Source organism: Melospiza melodia, chromosome Z, assembly GCF_035770615.1.
Source record: "Melospiza melodia melodia isolate bMelMel2 chromosome Z, bMelMel2.pri, whole genome shotgun sequence".
NCBI classification, from domain to species: domain Eukaryota; kingdom Metazoa; phylum Chordata; class Aves; order Passeriformes; family Passerellidae; genus Melospiza; species Melospiza melodia.
Genome location: NC_086226.1, coordinates 11,483,791 through 11,498,915, shown reverse-complemented (window position 1 = coordinate 11,498,915; position 15,125 = coordinate 11,483,791). Strand labels below are relative to the sequence as shown.

General features: G+C 39.0%; 1 protein-coding gene across 1 annotated transcript in view; it reads left to right on the top strand.

The window, feature by feature from the left end:
• Nucleotides 1–15,125, top strand: part of NADK2 (NAD kinase 2, mitochondrial) — a 35,555-nt gene that overhangs the window by 16,754 nt on the left and 3,676 nt on the right. The window contains exons 3-11 of the mRNA XM_063180951.1: nucleotides 2,039–2,127; nucleotides 3,655–3,736; nucleotides 5,045–5,128; nucleotides 8,234–8,370; nucleotides 9,184–9,262; nucleotides 11,360–11,503; nucleotides 13,567–13,622; nucleotides 13,705–13,758; nucleotides 14,218–14,341. Coding sequence (XP_063037021.1) covers nucleotides 2,039–2,127; nucleotides 3,655–3,736; nucleotides 5,045–5,128; nucleotides 8,234–8,370; nucleotides 9,184–9,262; nucleotides 11,360–11,503; nucleotides 13,567–13,622; nucleotides 13,705–13,758; nucleotides 14,218–14,341 — 849 coding nt within the window. The remainder of the gene's footprint in view (nucleotides 1–2,038; nucleotides 2,128–3,654; nucleotides 3,737–5,044; nucleotides 5,129–8,233; nucleotides 8,371–9,183; nucleotides 9,263–11,359; nucleotides 11,504–13,566; nucleotides 13,623–13,704; nucleotides 13,759–14,217; nucleotides 14,342–15,125) is intronic.

The window sequence follows — 15,125 nt, the reverse complement described above, 5'->3', positions numbered from 1 at the left end:
AATATAATTTAATCTTAACAGTATTTAATATTTAATGGCACTTAATAGACAATCCAACTTCAACTACTTAACAACAAATAAAACTTATAAAAATAAAATATAGCATTTACTATAACTTACTTACAGGCCTGATTCTAAAATACTAAGCTAGAACAACTTTTTTCACGTGTTTGCTATAGCATTTCTATACCAAAAAGCACACTCACAACATCTCACTCATACAATCAATCCAACACATCTTAACATTTTTAGATTTTTCAAAATATAATTTTAGAGTCTGATGTTCCACCGACTGAGCCATCCGGGCTTCTGATGTTAAAGTCTATGTTAATGCAGGTGATTCTGACAGCATAACCAATGCCGAGCCAAATCGACCGAAATTTGACTCCCGCATTCATTTACGCTGATTTCTGTTTCACAGTCTGCCGGGAAGAACAAAAGTCCCTTCGACTTAGGTGGAAAACGTCCTGATAGCCTTTGGTGTCGTTTGTTTATTATCACTGGTTTCCCATTTGCAGCAGGGATCTTTTCTTTTGTTGACAGGAATCACATTTATTATGCTGTTAGGTCGCACACTGAAGCTTTTGCCGGGCAGCAGAGCGGAGGGAGAAACGCTCCCGCTGTAAAAGCGCTCTGGTCCCGCGGCGCGTGTGTCGGAGCGGGTGAAAAATCCCCCCGGCGCTGGGCTTTTTGTTTCGCAGGATTCGCCGGCGGGCTGGATCGCAGCGTGCGCTGCAGACACCGCTGGTCGGGTCGCTCCCCCCACGGCGGCGGCTCCGCTCCCCTCCCGGGGCGGCGCGGCTCGGCTCCCGGGCGGCGGCTCCGCTCTCCCCGCCGCTGCCTCCGCTCCCGCCGCTGCAGCGCAGCATTTCAGGCGGTCGCTCGCCGCGGCTGCTCCCCATGGCGGAGCGCCCGTGCCGAGTTTGGAGTAGCACAGCCCCGCAAGTGCCACGAGCTGCGGCCGCTGTCTTGCACTCAGAGACATAGTGAAACAGTGCACCGTACATCACCCGCCATGGCTTGCTGAGCTTCTTGGCAGTTTTATCACTCTCTAAAGCAGCCTCCCATAATAAATCACCGAATTCACACCATTCCGTTAACTCGTAAACCATATGAGGGCCAAGGAAAACCCCTTTACCATAGCCATAAGTCCAAAGTAATGTTAAATCCCTTTGCCAATCTACCCCCTTAATTTGCCTTTTTTGTAAAAAGACAGTCAATACCTAATTAATCAGCGCTGAATGAAGCCTCTTCAAGGTCCGTGCAGCACGTATCAGTCAGGCTCGTCTTTACGGTCACCCAAGGCACGACGCGTCTTCAGCTTCTTTTTGCGTTTCTGCCGTCCCGCTGCTTAGGACCTGACCCTTTCTTCGCTTCTTCGTGATGCCTTGCTGTATCACGTCGGAGAGGTCACCATTATGTTGAAAGCGAAGGAAAGCGAAGCCAACCCATCTTGTTGTTGATCAGCATTGACTCCGATTTATTGATCAAATCAGCCACTTTATATAACAGTGTTAATTAACTTCATGCATATTGCAAAATTCGAGCTCACGATAGGTTACAGAGAAAACTTTAACCCCTCCTTTTGTTTTACAATACCTGTGGTTTGTTTATTGAAAACAGGACCAGCGTTCTCACTGTGATATGAAAAGTTCTCAAAACTTTCATATCTGTTCCCAGAGCAGCTATCTGTTCCCAGAGAGCCCAAGGACAGAATGTTTTGCCTGTTATGGGAAGACTGTCTGAGAATCCTGCTGTTTATAGAAAAGGTGTCTGAGAACCTAGTTATTTACAAAATCAAGCCTGGGAACTGCTGCTTTACAGCTGCCTTTTACTTTCCCATCAGCTGTATACCTTCATGGCCTCTTTCTTTAAGCCATGCTTGAACCAGGCTCTCCACAGTGGTACAGGATTTGTGTGTCAAGTGTTTTTAAGCCAAATATGATTGCAATTACTCCTTACCTGCATGAAAACTTTCTGGAAGGCTGTGACAAGAAACATTACATATTGGAATTCAGACTTTCTCTGAACTTTACAGGAACGAAAGGATAGAAGTTCGTCTTGTTAAGCGTCGAGAGTATAATGAAGAGACAGTTCGGTGGGCAGATGCTGTTATATCAGCAGGAGGTATGACTTTATGGAAAGGAAGTATTTGTTTCAGTATGTTTTCATAGATATGTTTCTCAAAAATACTTGACAGTGTTTGAAGCAACTGGAAATAATGCACATTCTGAAAACAAATTGCAAATCTGATTGTCAGAAAATCTGACAAAAAGCAGTGGTTGTCGCCATCTTGTCTACCTCTAGTACCTAAAATTGTAGCCCATGGAAGTGAACCCCAGTGCATGGCCACTTGAAAAGTTTTTCACGTGTGAAACAATATAAACTGCTGAATTTACTATAGTTTTCAACTAAAGAGGATAAAATTCTTGATGTCATGTAATTTTATGTAGCCCTAAAATCTACTCGTTGTTTTTTTGGAATGTGAGGTGTAGACTAACATACTACCTCATGGTCCCCTTGCTCAAACTGTCTTTCTTGCTTTCACACTTAATCCAGTGACTGGCGTATCAAGTTGGATGGTACAGGTAAAAAGTCTGCAGCTTCTGAGCATCTTGTGCCACTGATCAGTGTTTTCCAGATGAACCAACAGAGCAATTAACCTGATTGTTTATCTTTAATATTGGATTGCAGCACTTCATTCAGTGTTGTTTTTTGGGATATGCTGCAAATACAGCCTCATGTTGCTGGGCTCTGACGTAGTGTTCACTCATCTGTGGCAAATAGGCTTGACCACAGCTTTCTCTCTTCCCACTAGTCCAGTTTGCCCTTAGGTAGTAATCACCATGAAGAATGTGTAGAAAGGTTTATTCCTGAAGCATCCTATCAACTCTTGTGGATTTCAGAGAACTTCCCCAAAGTGCCAATTTGTCTTTGGGAAAAATTTTCATGGTTGAGGCAAGCAGCTGGGAAGTAATAATACATCATCTGAGGTTTTCAGAGCTTTATGTCTTTGTGCTGTTCAGAGCTTACATCTTCTTGCAAAGACTGAATGAGGTTATAGTTTTCTTTCTGTTTAACAGACAGGAAAAAATACCAATATCTGCAAAAAACAGTAAATTTAAAGATTTCTAATTCTGAGATTTCTACTTACCCAAGACATCTTTTCCAAGTGTGCCTGTCTGGGGCCAAATAAGACCTTTAAATTGCCTTTTAGGAGAACAACTGGGGTGAAGCTAAAGTCATTGTTTTTATGTGACTTACAGTAACATTTGGTTTTGTTTCCTGTCTCCTGTGGCTTTGTTTAGCAATACTTTCTAAATTTACTTTTGCTAAAGAATTTCTCTTATGTGCTGATAAATGTACAGAAATTCCCATAAATCTCTTTTAAAGCTTGCTTCTGCCACATTCAGTTGCCTGGGCATGTATAGCTGTCAGATAAATTGTTCTTTTTCCAGTCATGTTTGCTATCTCAAATTCAGTTGTCACTACTCTTATTTGATAAGATGTCAGTAGTTTTGTCCTGTTGTATTTTTGTCCAGCTTGCCTGATGTGTTGTTGATATAAACGCACATAATGCTAATGCTGGAGTACATTCTCTTTGGGGTACTAGAATGTGAAGTGAAGCTAACTTTTGATCTGTTTTCTTTGTAGGTGATGGTACAATGTTGTTGGCAGCCAGTAAGGTCTTTGATAAATTTAAACCAGTCATCGGAATAAATACTGATCCTGAAAGGTAAAAAAAATTTGGGAAAGCAATGTTTTATTTAATATTAGGCACACTGTGCATCTGTTTTCGTGGTACATGAGGCATACCTGTAGCATTTGACAGCATAAATGTCTGTTTTAGTGGGTTGTAGACACCAAGGGAATAGTTAGTTTTTTTTAGAGAAGTTTGCACAGGGAGTTGCCCTGTCTCACCTGAGGACATTAAGTAGTATTGGACAAGCATGCCTGTGTGCCACAGATGCTCTCACACACCAATGTAACAGCACTTGCAGCTAGTTAATTTGTATTACTGACAAGAAGTTTGAGGCTGGATTGGTAGTGTAGAACTTAGGAAGAAGGACTTGGTGAAAGCAGTTAACTGTGGTGTCTGAACACACAAAACCTTATTTTTTTTGTGAAGAAGGTGGATTCAGTAGAGGCTCAGATGAAGAAATTTGCTGTTGTTTCTTGATGTGAACCATCACATACCTCAGAAGATTCCTGAACCAATTGTTGGCACTTAGCTATCCTATTATAAACTCTGCACAAGCTGCACCCACCTGCCCACATCAGTCTTACAGCTCAGTAGGTGCAGTGTGTTAGTATTGCTTGGTTGGTATAACCTTCAAATGGATGGCAAATGAAACTCAGAATTCACCAAGGCTCTGCCTGCTGAGAAGTCCAGATTTAGATTTCTGCTTGTGATGTTTCTGCTTTTTTTGATACTGACAGTTAATTTATTCCTAGTACATAAAGTGGTGGTCAAAATGTTTAATTTCTTTAATACCTTCTCTTCCAAAACTTTTCAAATGCTCTGAGTAGCTATTCTGCATTATCAAGCCTGAGTAGTAGGGTTCAAATAGCAAGTGCCTTCAAATTGTCACATACTACTAATGGAAGGGAGCACTGTTTAGTCTTCTAGTTTTGAAAAGAGATTCTTTTGTTCTTAGGTATGTTGCTTAGCTGTTCATGTTGCTAACTTGGGTGTAAGTGGAGAAACATTTTTTTCCTCACCTGCCAGGTTTATTAAGCTTAAATTGCTTAGTATGGTGACAGGAACTACATTAGTGCTTACATACTCCTGCAGGATTATTAGCTGGACAGTTTTTAGGGGAAACGTGGGAGAATTAGCTTGTCTCTGACACACAGACTCCATGAGCTGAGAGCAGTGTATTGTTGCTGATGTGGTACTGTGCAAGAACAGTAGAGATTCCTAAAGGTCTAAGAAGTGTAGCTTTGCTAGATGTACCACATAGGGAGATTTTTGTTTTGTTTTCCAAAGGTACCAAATCTGAACAGTAATACTATAATTTTCATTGTCATTTTTTGCTACCAGATCAGAAGGCCACCTGTGCTTGCCTGTGAGATACACATACTCATTTCCTGAAGCACTACAGAAGCTTTATCGTGGTGAGTTCAGGTAGGATTCACTGATCTTTGGTTTTGAAAAACATGGAGAGATTGGGAAACACCTAGCCATATGCAATTCCTAAGAAGCAGCTGAAGCTTAGTAAACTCTTAATGGCTCAAATAGTGAATTCTGTGTAGATGTTTATAATGTTGAAAAATGAGGTTTTTGGTCAAGAGTGAGACTAAAACTGCCAGTTCCAGAAAAAAGTTGTCTGGGATGACATGCAATAAGTGATTTTCACTTCTGACTTAGCAAATTAATAAATGAGAAGGGGCATCCTTGTAAGGGGTATATTGATTTATGTATTTTAGAACTGTCCTGGTTTAGAGCAAATTTTAGAGGAAACTTTTGAAGTAGTCTAGAAAGCAAACTCAAACTGCCCCTCCCCCAGCCAGTTTGGAAATAAAATATCTTTCAAAAAAAATGGACAAAGCTATTTATTTAACAAGAAAGTACTCACAAACATGAAAAAATGAACAGCATTAAACAATGGGGCCTCTCCCTGTTCTGCAGAGATGGCAGACTCAGAGAGAGGGCTTGTCATGGGCTGTAGCTCAGCTCGCTCAGTCTCTCATCCATCCCTGTGGCGCTGGAACGCAGCGTCCCAGCCCCGGTGTGAGCTCCTGGTGCCATTCTGGGTGTTCAGGCCTGAGCAGGGCTGATCAGTTCCAAAAAAAGGAGAAGCCACAGTCCAGGGAACTTCTCTGCCTAAGCCAGCTAAAAACTGACTAAAGGCAAAGGAGAGCTCTGTCCCCCTGTCTGTCCGTGCTGCAGACAACGCAGTCCGTGAGCAGGAATGCAGGAGAGTGAGTGCAGTGTCTGATAACAAATTCTGCGTTGCTTCTCCTCCCTCTCGCTCTTGGAACCTGTCTTAGAGGTGCAGAATTTATATCCAGCATAAACTGAACAGACAGTTGGGGATTCAAGCATCATAAAGTCACTCTACAACAAGGACTCAAAAACATACAGTACAGTGATGGCCATAAGAATAGAAGCTAGTGAAACACATACAGTTAGGAAATGGTCAGTGTGTTGCATCTAGGGATTTGGTGATTGAGATAAAGTGGCTTAAATTTTGCTGACAAGTAAGGCAAACGTTTCTTCATGCTGAATATAGCTTGATGTTTCCAGTACTAGATATTCTTAAAACAGAATAATCTCAATTGATTTAAAAAGAAACAAGCTGAATTTTAAAGGACAGACTAGAAAAGAGTTTTTAAACTACTTAAGAAGAGACACTGTTCTGTCATATAAATACTTTACAGAATATTTTTGTGATGACAGACTATCAAACAGAAATCAGTCACTCATGTGAAAGTATATAGCAATTCATTTTTGTTTATACTTCAAGCATATTAAATTTGTAACTTGAAGTGTGACTGTTTTTGTGCCATAGAATAGTTCTGAAATTAAATTAATAGAATTGCCAGGATAAATAACTGAAGAATTTCAATATGTATTGCTAAAGGAACAGATACTTTCTACTCACATATTCTAAGGTTTAGAAAACAGAAGCTTTTTAGTCTCCATCATTCTAATTTGCTTAAATAAAACTCATAGTGTTTATTCAGATAACCTCTCCTGACATTTGGCAATTTTGATGTTTTGTTGGAAACAAAGCTATATTTTGCTGAAATTCCTGTTATTGCTTATTATGGAGCTGAAAACTCACCAGAACAAAACAGAAAGCAGTTGTCTAATTATTTTTCTGAAATAATAGAAGATAATAAATAACTAAATAAATAATAAATTAAAGAAATAAAATAAAAATATATTTAATTAATTAATTAATTATAAATTAATAAATAATATATTCTTAAGCAAGGATGTGAGCAAGTGTTTCATTTGAGAGTTCTTGTTTGACCCTAAGCAAACTTTGGAATAGGTGGGTAACTGAATTCTTGTCTGGAAGGGCTTCTGGTATTTTGGAGTTTTGGTGGATGGTGAGTTGCCAGAAACAGAAAAGGGCAATAGGCTTTTTACCCTTATCCATGATGTATCAGTCAGTGCAACAATCTGTGTGAAAATTGACCTTGTAATCCTTGAGAAAACCAACGTTATTGATTTGTAAAGGACAAACTATATCAGATTACCCACATTTTTTATCTTGGGGGTCAGTGCTGGAGCAGGTTCTCAGAATAGGGGTATTAATAGGGTACAGTCCCATTTTCTGATTTTGTGGGGGATGTGATATGTTCTGGCCAGGACCATTGTAAGGAGGCTGCTACAGTGATACTCCCTGCATGCTTTCTGCGTGGCTACCTAAAATACTTAGTTTAAGGGCAGATAGGATGTGTAAATGTAAATCTATAAAGATGATTAGAGGAAAAACTAGCAACGTAGTCATATAAAGCATAAGTCTCATGTAATTTTAGGAAAAAGTGGGTAATGTCACCTGGTTATCGACAGTATGAACAGGGAGAAGATTTGCTGATAAAACTCTCTTGTGATTTGCTTTCTTAGTCAAAACTATTGCTATTTTGTTTTATGAAATATCTTAGGTTGTAAGAGGAAAAGGAATTTATTTCTCTAGGGAAGAATAAAAAATCAAAATGTTCTAACATGGCTTTTATATCCTTCTCTTGCTTCAAATGAATTTCTTTTAAGCACCCTGAATTCCTAGGGTAGGAGGGATTGTTAAAATGAGAGGATACTTGGGGCCTTATACATAAAGGGATGCATAGAGCTGCTTTTCTGGACGTGTCAAATACAAACAAAAGATGTCAAAAATACAGCATGTATTTCTGTGTAAATTCTTGAGAGCTCTTTATTCTTAAAAATATTGTATCAGCATTCATTCACATATTAGAATCACATAACTCAAGAGGAGAGTTTGTTACATACAGTTTTTGCAGGCTACTTTTGCCCAGTGGCCTCTTATTTTACACATGCAAAAAACATTAGGTACCAAATTGGTAAATGTAAAGAATTTACAATTGTATATTATTAAATTTTTAAATTTAGAAGTTATAGTAGAACCTGTAAAACTTGAAATATGACTTTGAATATATTTAGCTCCTTCTTGTAAGATGTTCTGCTTTGAGAGAGGAGACTCTCAGATCCTGTCTAATTTTGTAATGAATATTTCTTACTGACATCTTTTTCCTCTCGTAGGTGGCAGTGGCGGCAAAGAATCCGACTGTATCTTGAAGGAACTGGGATTAACCCAGCCCCAGTGGACTTACATGAACAGCAGCTAAGCCAAGAGCAACACAGCAGGGCTCACATAAATGAAAGATTCCAGGATCAAGGTAGGTTAACATCTGACAAGAATATAATCATTTTTCTATGGTAACTTGGAATAGAAAATAAAGACTTGTGAACGTTTTAGTATTTGAAATACCTGCTGTCAAAATACCTGATCTTTTTTAAAATGCTGTCTCTTAAAGTTACTGTAACTACTTGAGCATATGTGTATGTTTGTGCACACATACCTCATATAGGACCTCTGTCTAGGTCCTATAACTAACTTTTAAGTTAGGTTAATTGAGAGTTGTAAAAGCTGGTCTTGGACCAGCAAATAAGATATTAGATGTGAGAGTCTGTCTGTAGATAATTCTCAAATACCTTCAGCTCTTTTCTTTATGGTGGGTTGAAAGATGCATGGTTCAGTGCCTAACCTGTGTCCAGTACTTCATTTGCTCACTAAGTCCATGTCAACATGAACAACTTGTTAATCCCCTTTAATTACCTTGTAGTATGAAGTATAATTCTCTGAACTTCATCAGAAATGTCTGTTAAGTCATTGCCAGTAATTTAACTTGGCTGGAAGTGTGACTGACAGAAAACTTCATTCTGCCTAGTTGCCTGTGACTTTTCAAGGAAAAGTGTCCGAGCTTCAGTGTCATTGCCGACCTTGGTTTAAATATTTATTGTCTCCAGTAAAGGACAGTGACTGGCCACAGAGCGAATCAGTGAAAAAATGAGTCCTTGAAAAAAATGGAGCATTAGGTCTAGAAAACAAACCCAGGCAGCAGAATTTATCTTCCAGTGAATTGTGAATGGTTTTTGAAAACTTGTGTTTTATATCCATGATTCAAAACTCTTATATTTAATATCTGCAGGATCTGATATTTCTGGCCCACATCTTTTACCAGTGAGAGCACTCAATGAAGTCTTCATTGGGGAATCTCTTTCATCCAGGTGTGTATAATTGTTTGTTGTTACAGCAAGGCACAATTGACTTAATTTCTTTTTATCACATTGCAATGGACAATCAGTGATGAGATTTTATTGTCAAATTTCACTTCTATTCTGTAAATATTTAACACTGATTGTATTATTGCTGATTACAAAGTGTATTTTCAATGTTGATTTCTGGTTTTCTGCTTCCTCTCTGGTTATTCTTTCATTTTTCCTGACTTTTTTCTTTCCCTTTTATTGATGACTTAAATATCAGTCCTTGAACTGCCTCATCTCCTCCACATCTTAAATATCTTGTCATAAGCTTTTAGCATGACCAAGCAGAGATAGGTTTTATCATGACTCCTTTTTCTGCCTTTCTGTCATTAGATGCAAAGGTACCAGCCTGCTTTTGGCAAAAACCTTGTTATTGATGGAATACAGTTATTTCCTTTGTTTAAGAACTGTGTTTGTATCAAATCATGGTACTGCCTTGTCCAGGATACATTTGACTGTCCCTTCTGTCCTGAAGATCAATGCATTTTTGGCAGCCAAACAGTAAGAAAGACACTGGGAATATGACCAGGGCTGCAGTAAAAGGAGATTTACTGTTTATCTTTAAAAAAAAAACCCAAAAAAAAACCAACAACAGGGAAGCCACTTTAGAGTTTAACAGCTTGTGTTTGTACAGTGCTTGGGACACTGATTGCTGCAAACAGTATAAGTGTTCTGTGAGCTTTTTTTTTTGTGTGGGCTTCAGCCTCAGACTGGCAGAAGGAATTAATCTCAAAGAGATTAAAATCCCGCTTTCTACTAAATCAAATCTAATTTTATCAAGATTCTAAATTTCTTTAATGTGCAGTGATACAGGAACACAAAGCTGTTTTCCAGTGCTATAAGTATCACAAGTACATTGTGCTTTTGGCATTTGAGAACCACTGAGGAAAACAATACCTCTAGAAACAAACCTCTAGAAGTAAGTGTGTTACTGGGACCTTACACTTGAAGACCTAAATGTTGTAAAGACGAATCTTCTATTAGTTTCAAATACACAGGTCTGCTATTTATTTAGAAAGAATAACTTTAGGAGCTTCTTGTCGGGTCTTATTTTGCATGTTAGTGATGAAAACAAGTAAATTGAAGAAAAAAACCCCAAGAAAACCTGTCATACCCAGCTTGTAAAAATTACATTTAACTGAATCAAGCGGTGCACCTGTATTCTTAATTTACTTTCAGTTCTCTAATCTCCCTATCTTTTCAAGAGTGATTACAAAACATGCCCTTAGTTACTGAGAGTATAAACTGTTTGGCACCAAGCAGCCAAGAGCTGTGTTTCTAGACTGAAATAATAGCCCAGTAAGATCTGTTTACTAAGAAAGGTGAAACTCAGTCATGCATGAAACAGCAAATGTGGTATTTCTGAGAGGATATCTATTAATCTGAAACCTGTATCACATTTTGAAGACAGCTGTGAATATCAACAAGTTAAGTTCATAAATACACTCTTGGATATTCTGAAGCTTGTAGAGAGAAACTTTGGTCTCTCGGCCTAACACTAGGAACCCCCTGACAGATGAACCATAACATGAAGAAGATGATTGTACATCAAGACATAGTACTTTTGAGTTTTAGGAATAATTTGCCCTGGAGAGAAGTGTAAGCCTGTTTGTGTAAACTTATTAGTGAAGAATCACTGGATTTTCAATTACTGAAGTGATTAGGAATTCAGGTTCAATCATGCTATTGCTTACTGATGTTGAAATGTTTAGTGATAATTAATGAGACCCAATCACAGCATAAACACAGGTTTTGTGCAACAGGTACACAAGGAAGGTAATTATTTACAGTTTTATTTGTAAGTCCAGCAAGCCCTGCAGATGAACCACAGAGGTGGTTTTGTGCATAAATTAACGGAAAAGTGACTGCAGAAAAAGTGCCTGAAAGTTCATGCTAGAAATCATTTTAGCCCATTATAAAAACTGCTGTAATATAGTGAATCAGAAGTTGCTGTCAAATGGGAAACACTGTACAAAGTCTGTGAAATTGTGATCCAGATTTGAAAGTAGCCCCTCTAAATTGTAATGTGCCTGATAAGGCTGTGTGTTCTGTCTTATTCAGGGAGAACTTTAAGTCCTGCAAACCCAGTTTTAAATTCTCGCTTCATAGGGCCTCCTATTATGAAATATCAGTTGATGATGGTCCTTGGGAGAAACAGAAGAGTTCAGGGCTTAATGTGTGTACTGGAACAGGATCAAAAGCATGGTGAGTACATGTTGCTGCTTTGACGGAAAATACCATTTCAGATAAGCCAGATGAACCTATTTTGCCTATGCATTTTCTCCTTACTGAGACTCTGTTGGGCTGTGGGTAAGTCAGTCTGATATTGTCACTGTCAGTATGGCTCAGAGCTGTTCCACATGTATGAGATGAGCAGGGCACTCATTACTTGTGGGTACGGAGGGAAGCCTAGAAAGGGTGAGGAGCTGTGGCACTGAGACAGAAGCTTGCCTTAGATGTAATTTCAGTGAAAAATGTGGCATGCCACATGTGAGGATGAGTGGTTGGGAGTGGTGAGGGAAAGAGATTTTTGCTGTGACTTGCAGAGAGCATACTGAGGTGATCGATGAACTATTCTTGTTGTCCAAAATTAAAATGCTTAGATGATGTAGCCCAGTAAACTTATAAAAATCTAAGCTCTAAGAAGAATGGGAAAACATGTATTAAATACAGTGTTAAATGTGCTCTGGCTCATCTACTGTCCATTCTCCTTTGAAAGAGAAAGAAACAAGCCTCCTGTTTCTTTCATATTTATTTGACAGGGGACAATCTCTTTGCCAAAATACTCCCCTTAAAAAAAGATATCTACACAGAACTGTGCTAGCTTAATCAGGGGGATAAAATATTTAAACTTCAGTTTAAGCATGCTGCAGTACTGCATGTAAGTCTAATCAATTTAGTTTTGAGATGTGAGAGATGTGTTTGTGCTCATAATTTAGACTTGTACAATAGTGACTGGATTTATGGGGTAGGCTAAGATGACCTAAAACAGAAGCTTTTAATGAAATTCAAAAATAAGTATTCATGCTGTAACCATGGTTACTAGGTTTTACTCTTCATTGTAATTCAGAATTTTGTATTCAGGCAGCATAGCTTAGTTCTGGAGCCTGCCAAGGATGAAATTGGCAGACTGCTAGGGAAACTTTCCTAGTGTTCAGTACCTTGGGAAAGTACAGTCTTAATTCAATGCTGTTCTTACACATTTCTTTTGCTTATACACTGTGCTGAGCAAACCCAGAACCAGGCACCAAGCTCCAGGATTGCTCCTCTCCATTGCTGTAATCTGTATGTGCTGCTGGACTTCTCTAAAGTGAGGCCAGGCCTCAGTGGAGTGACCCCCCTTAGCCTGTTGTTTAAGGGCTTTCCTGCAATTTCAGACTTCCTGGGACTGAGAGACATTTAAATGTCTAGGTGTTTTCTGTAGCTGCCAAAACTTGTGTAAAAGGATATCTTGATAGCATCTGCTCGGGCTTGCAGGTAGGCAGTAAGTGTAAGAGAGGGAGCCTTGGGCACACCCTCAGCAGCTCTGGGGTCAGATAGGGGTGGAGTGGATCTGTACTGCAGTCTGAGGTGTTTTACTGCCATGACAGAAGTGCTGGACTGAGGATTTTAAGCTGTGTTGAGACCTGGCCATGTGAGATCTTCATGGTACTGCTGCACAGTGTCTGTGGTTAGCACCTACTCCCTTTTGAGTCTGAGCAGAGGAGGGAGACTTTTTTAGGAGTTTTGCCTTAGTTCAAACTGAGGCTATGTTAACTCGTTCATCCAAATGTGTCAAATGCAGAAGTGTCTGATCTGACTGTTTATTTTCTATGTACACCAGTTCTTGTGAGATTCAAGACCACATCTTAGGGTATAAATAATGAGGTAAAATGTTTGTGGAGAAGTGTTGGGTTCATAAATGAGAACTAAGAGAATAAATCAATTAGCAAGAACACAATCTCTAGAGCTTCCGTTTTTTAATGCAGACTTAATGCAGCAGTTATTGGGGGATTATTGACAAGCAGACTACTTCCCATGCTCTTCTTTTCTGAAGACTTCACTTAATGGATTTTTAAGGTTTACAAGGCCACAGGTAGATGCCAAAGCAAGAGTTGATTTAAGACCTATTTTTTTTAAATTAACTGTTATCAGCTCACACTTAACAGCATTCTTTTTCCTCCCCGAATGTTGATTTTAGTTTTTCATCAGTGTGAAAGGTTTTTTGTTTTTTTTCAGTTTTGTCCTTAGTTGTACTGCTTAGCAAACAAGACTTCTTCTCTGTCTAGGTCCTATAATATTAACAAGGTTGCACATCAAGCTGTTGAAGAGATCCTTAAGATGGGTGAGTGAGCAATGTGGCATTACTAGCCAAGGTCTGTATAGGTACATCTGTCTAACTGGGGCTCTTTCTCTCGGCTCAACAGCGAAAAAGCATGGAAGTCTGAATATGCCATTGAACACGGAACTGGTACAGAAAGGTTAGTGAAAAAGGCCAGATTTTTTTAAAAGTATCTTTGACCAGTTCATTTTGTTTGTATTCTGAACTACTCATTTTTCAGTGTTTTAGCACTCTTGCAGTAGTAGTCTTTCTTACAGACATTAATTAGGCACAGTTGGCAAACAATGTCTTACTTGAAATGAAAGCACTTACATAGACTTCTGTCCAAATTATCCACTTCCGGAGAATTTCAGTTCTCCTAAAATTTGAAACGGTTAATATTTAATCATCAGGAGAGAGCTATTGAGTGTTCGTCATGCAGCAGAACTGAAAGGAATTTTCCCTAAAAGTAATTTTTTGCATGTAAAGACTATTAAACACCTGTGAAGACTTGATGGTCCCTCTTGATAGAGAAGCCACTCTTCCCTGGAGGAATGTGTGTTTCTGAGAGTAAATAATTTTCTCTGGAAAAACTAATGGCTGACTCCTCTGCTTACAGTAACAAATGATTACAATGACTGTCTGCTCTACAGTCCAGAGGAACCAAAGATGTTTTTCAGTGTTCGAGAGCCTATTGTAAACAGAGTTTTCTCAAGTAGCCGTCAGCGTGGCTTCTCTTCAAAGTAAGTGTTGGCTGCAATAGCAAAGAGTTACTTAGTTCAATGTGTCTGTTAAAGTCTGAGCAATCCAGGACTTTCCCTTTAAGTGTTTCGACATCCAGTTTGTGCTTTGAATTACTTGAGTATTGTTCTTGTAACAGCAGGATGAAAATGTTTCCTAGTTGTGTTATGGCTTTTTAATGTTTGATCCCTGCACAATCTTACATAATAAAAGAATCTCACTGTGCCCAGTTTTGGTTATGTGCCATTTCCCTCAGTATAAGACACAGTGACAGAGAGAAGTGAATTCAGGAAAGGACCACTGGGAGGATTACGGGGCTGGAACAAGTGGTTTATAAGGGAAAGACTCAAACAGTGCTTTCCTTTAGCCCGGAGGAGACAAGACTAAGGGGGGGGATCCAGTTGCTGTCTTCAGCTACCAAAGCCTGGTTACAGAGGAGGCTTGAGTTAAACTCTTTTCAGAGCAGAGGATAATGCAACAGCCATGATTTTATAGTAAAAATTTTATAAGAAAGTTTTCTCTATAGATTGTCTTGTGACTGTTCTTGGAGATACTCAAAATTTCCCTGGGCAAGGCATTAAGCAACCTAACCCATCTTTAAAGTAAGGCCTGCTTTGAGCAGAAGGTGGGACTAAATGCATTTCCAAACTGAATTATTTTCTAATTCATCATTTCAACTTAGGGCATTTGTGCCAGTGGAGGTTTAGATTGAATATTAGGAAAATTATCATAATGGAAGGGGTTATAAAGCAGTGGAACAGGCTGCCTGTGGAAGTGGTGGAGTTA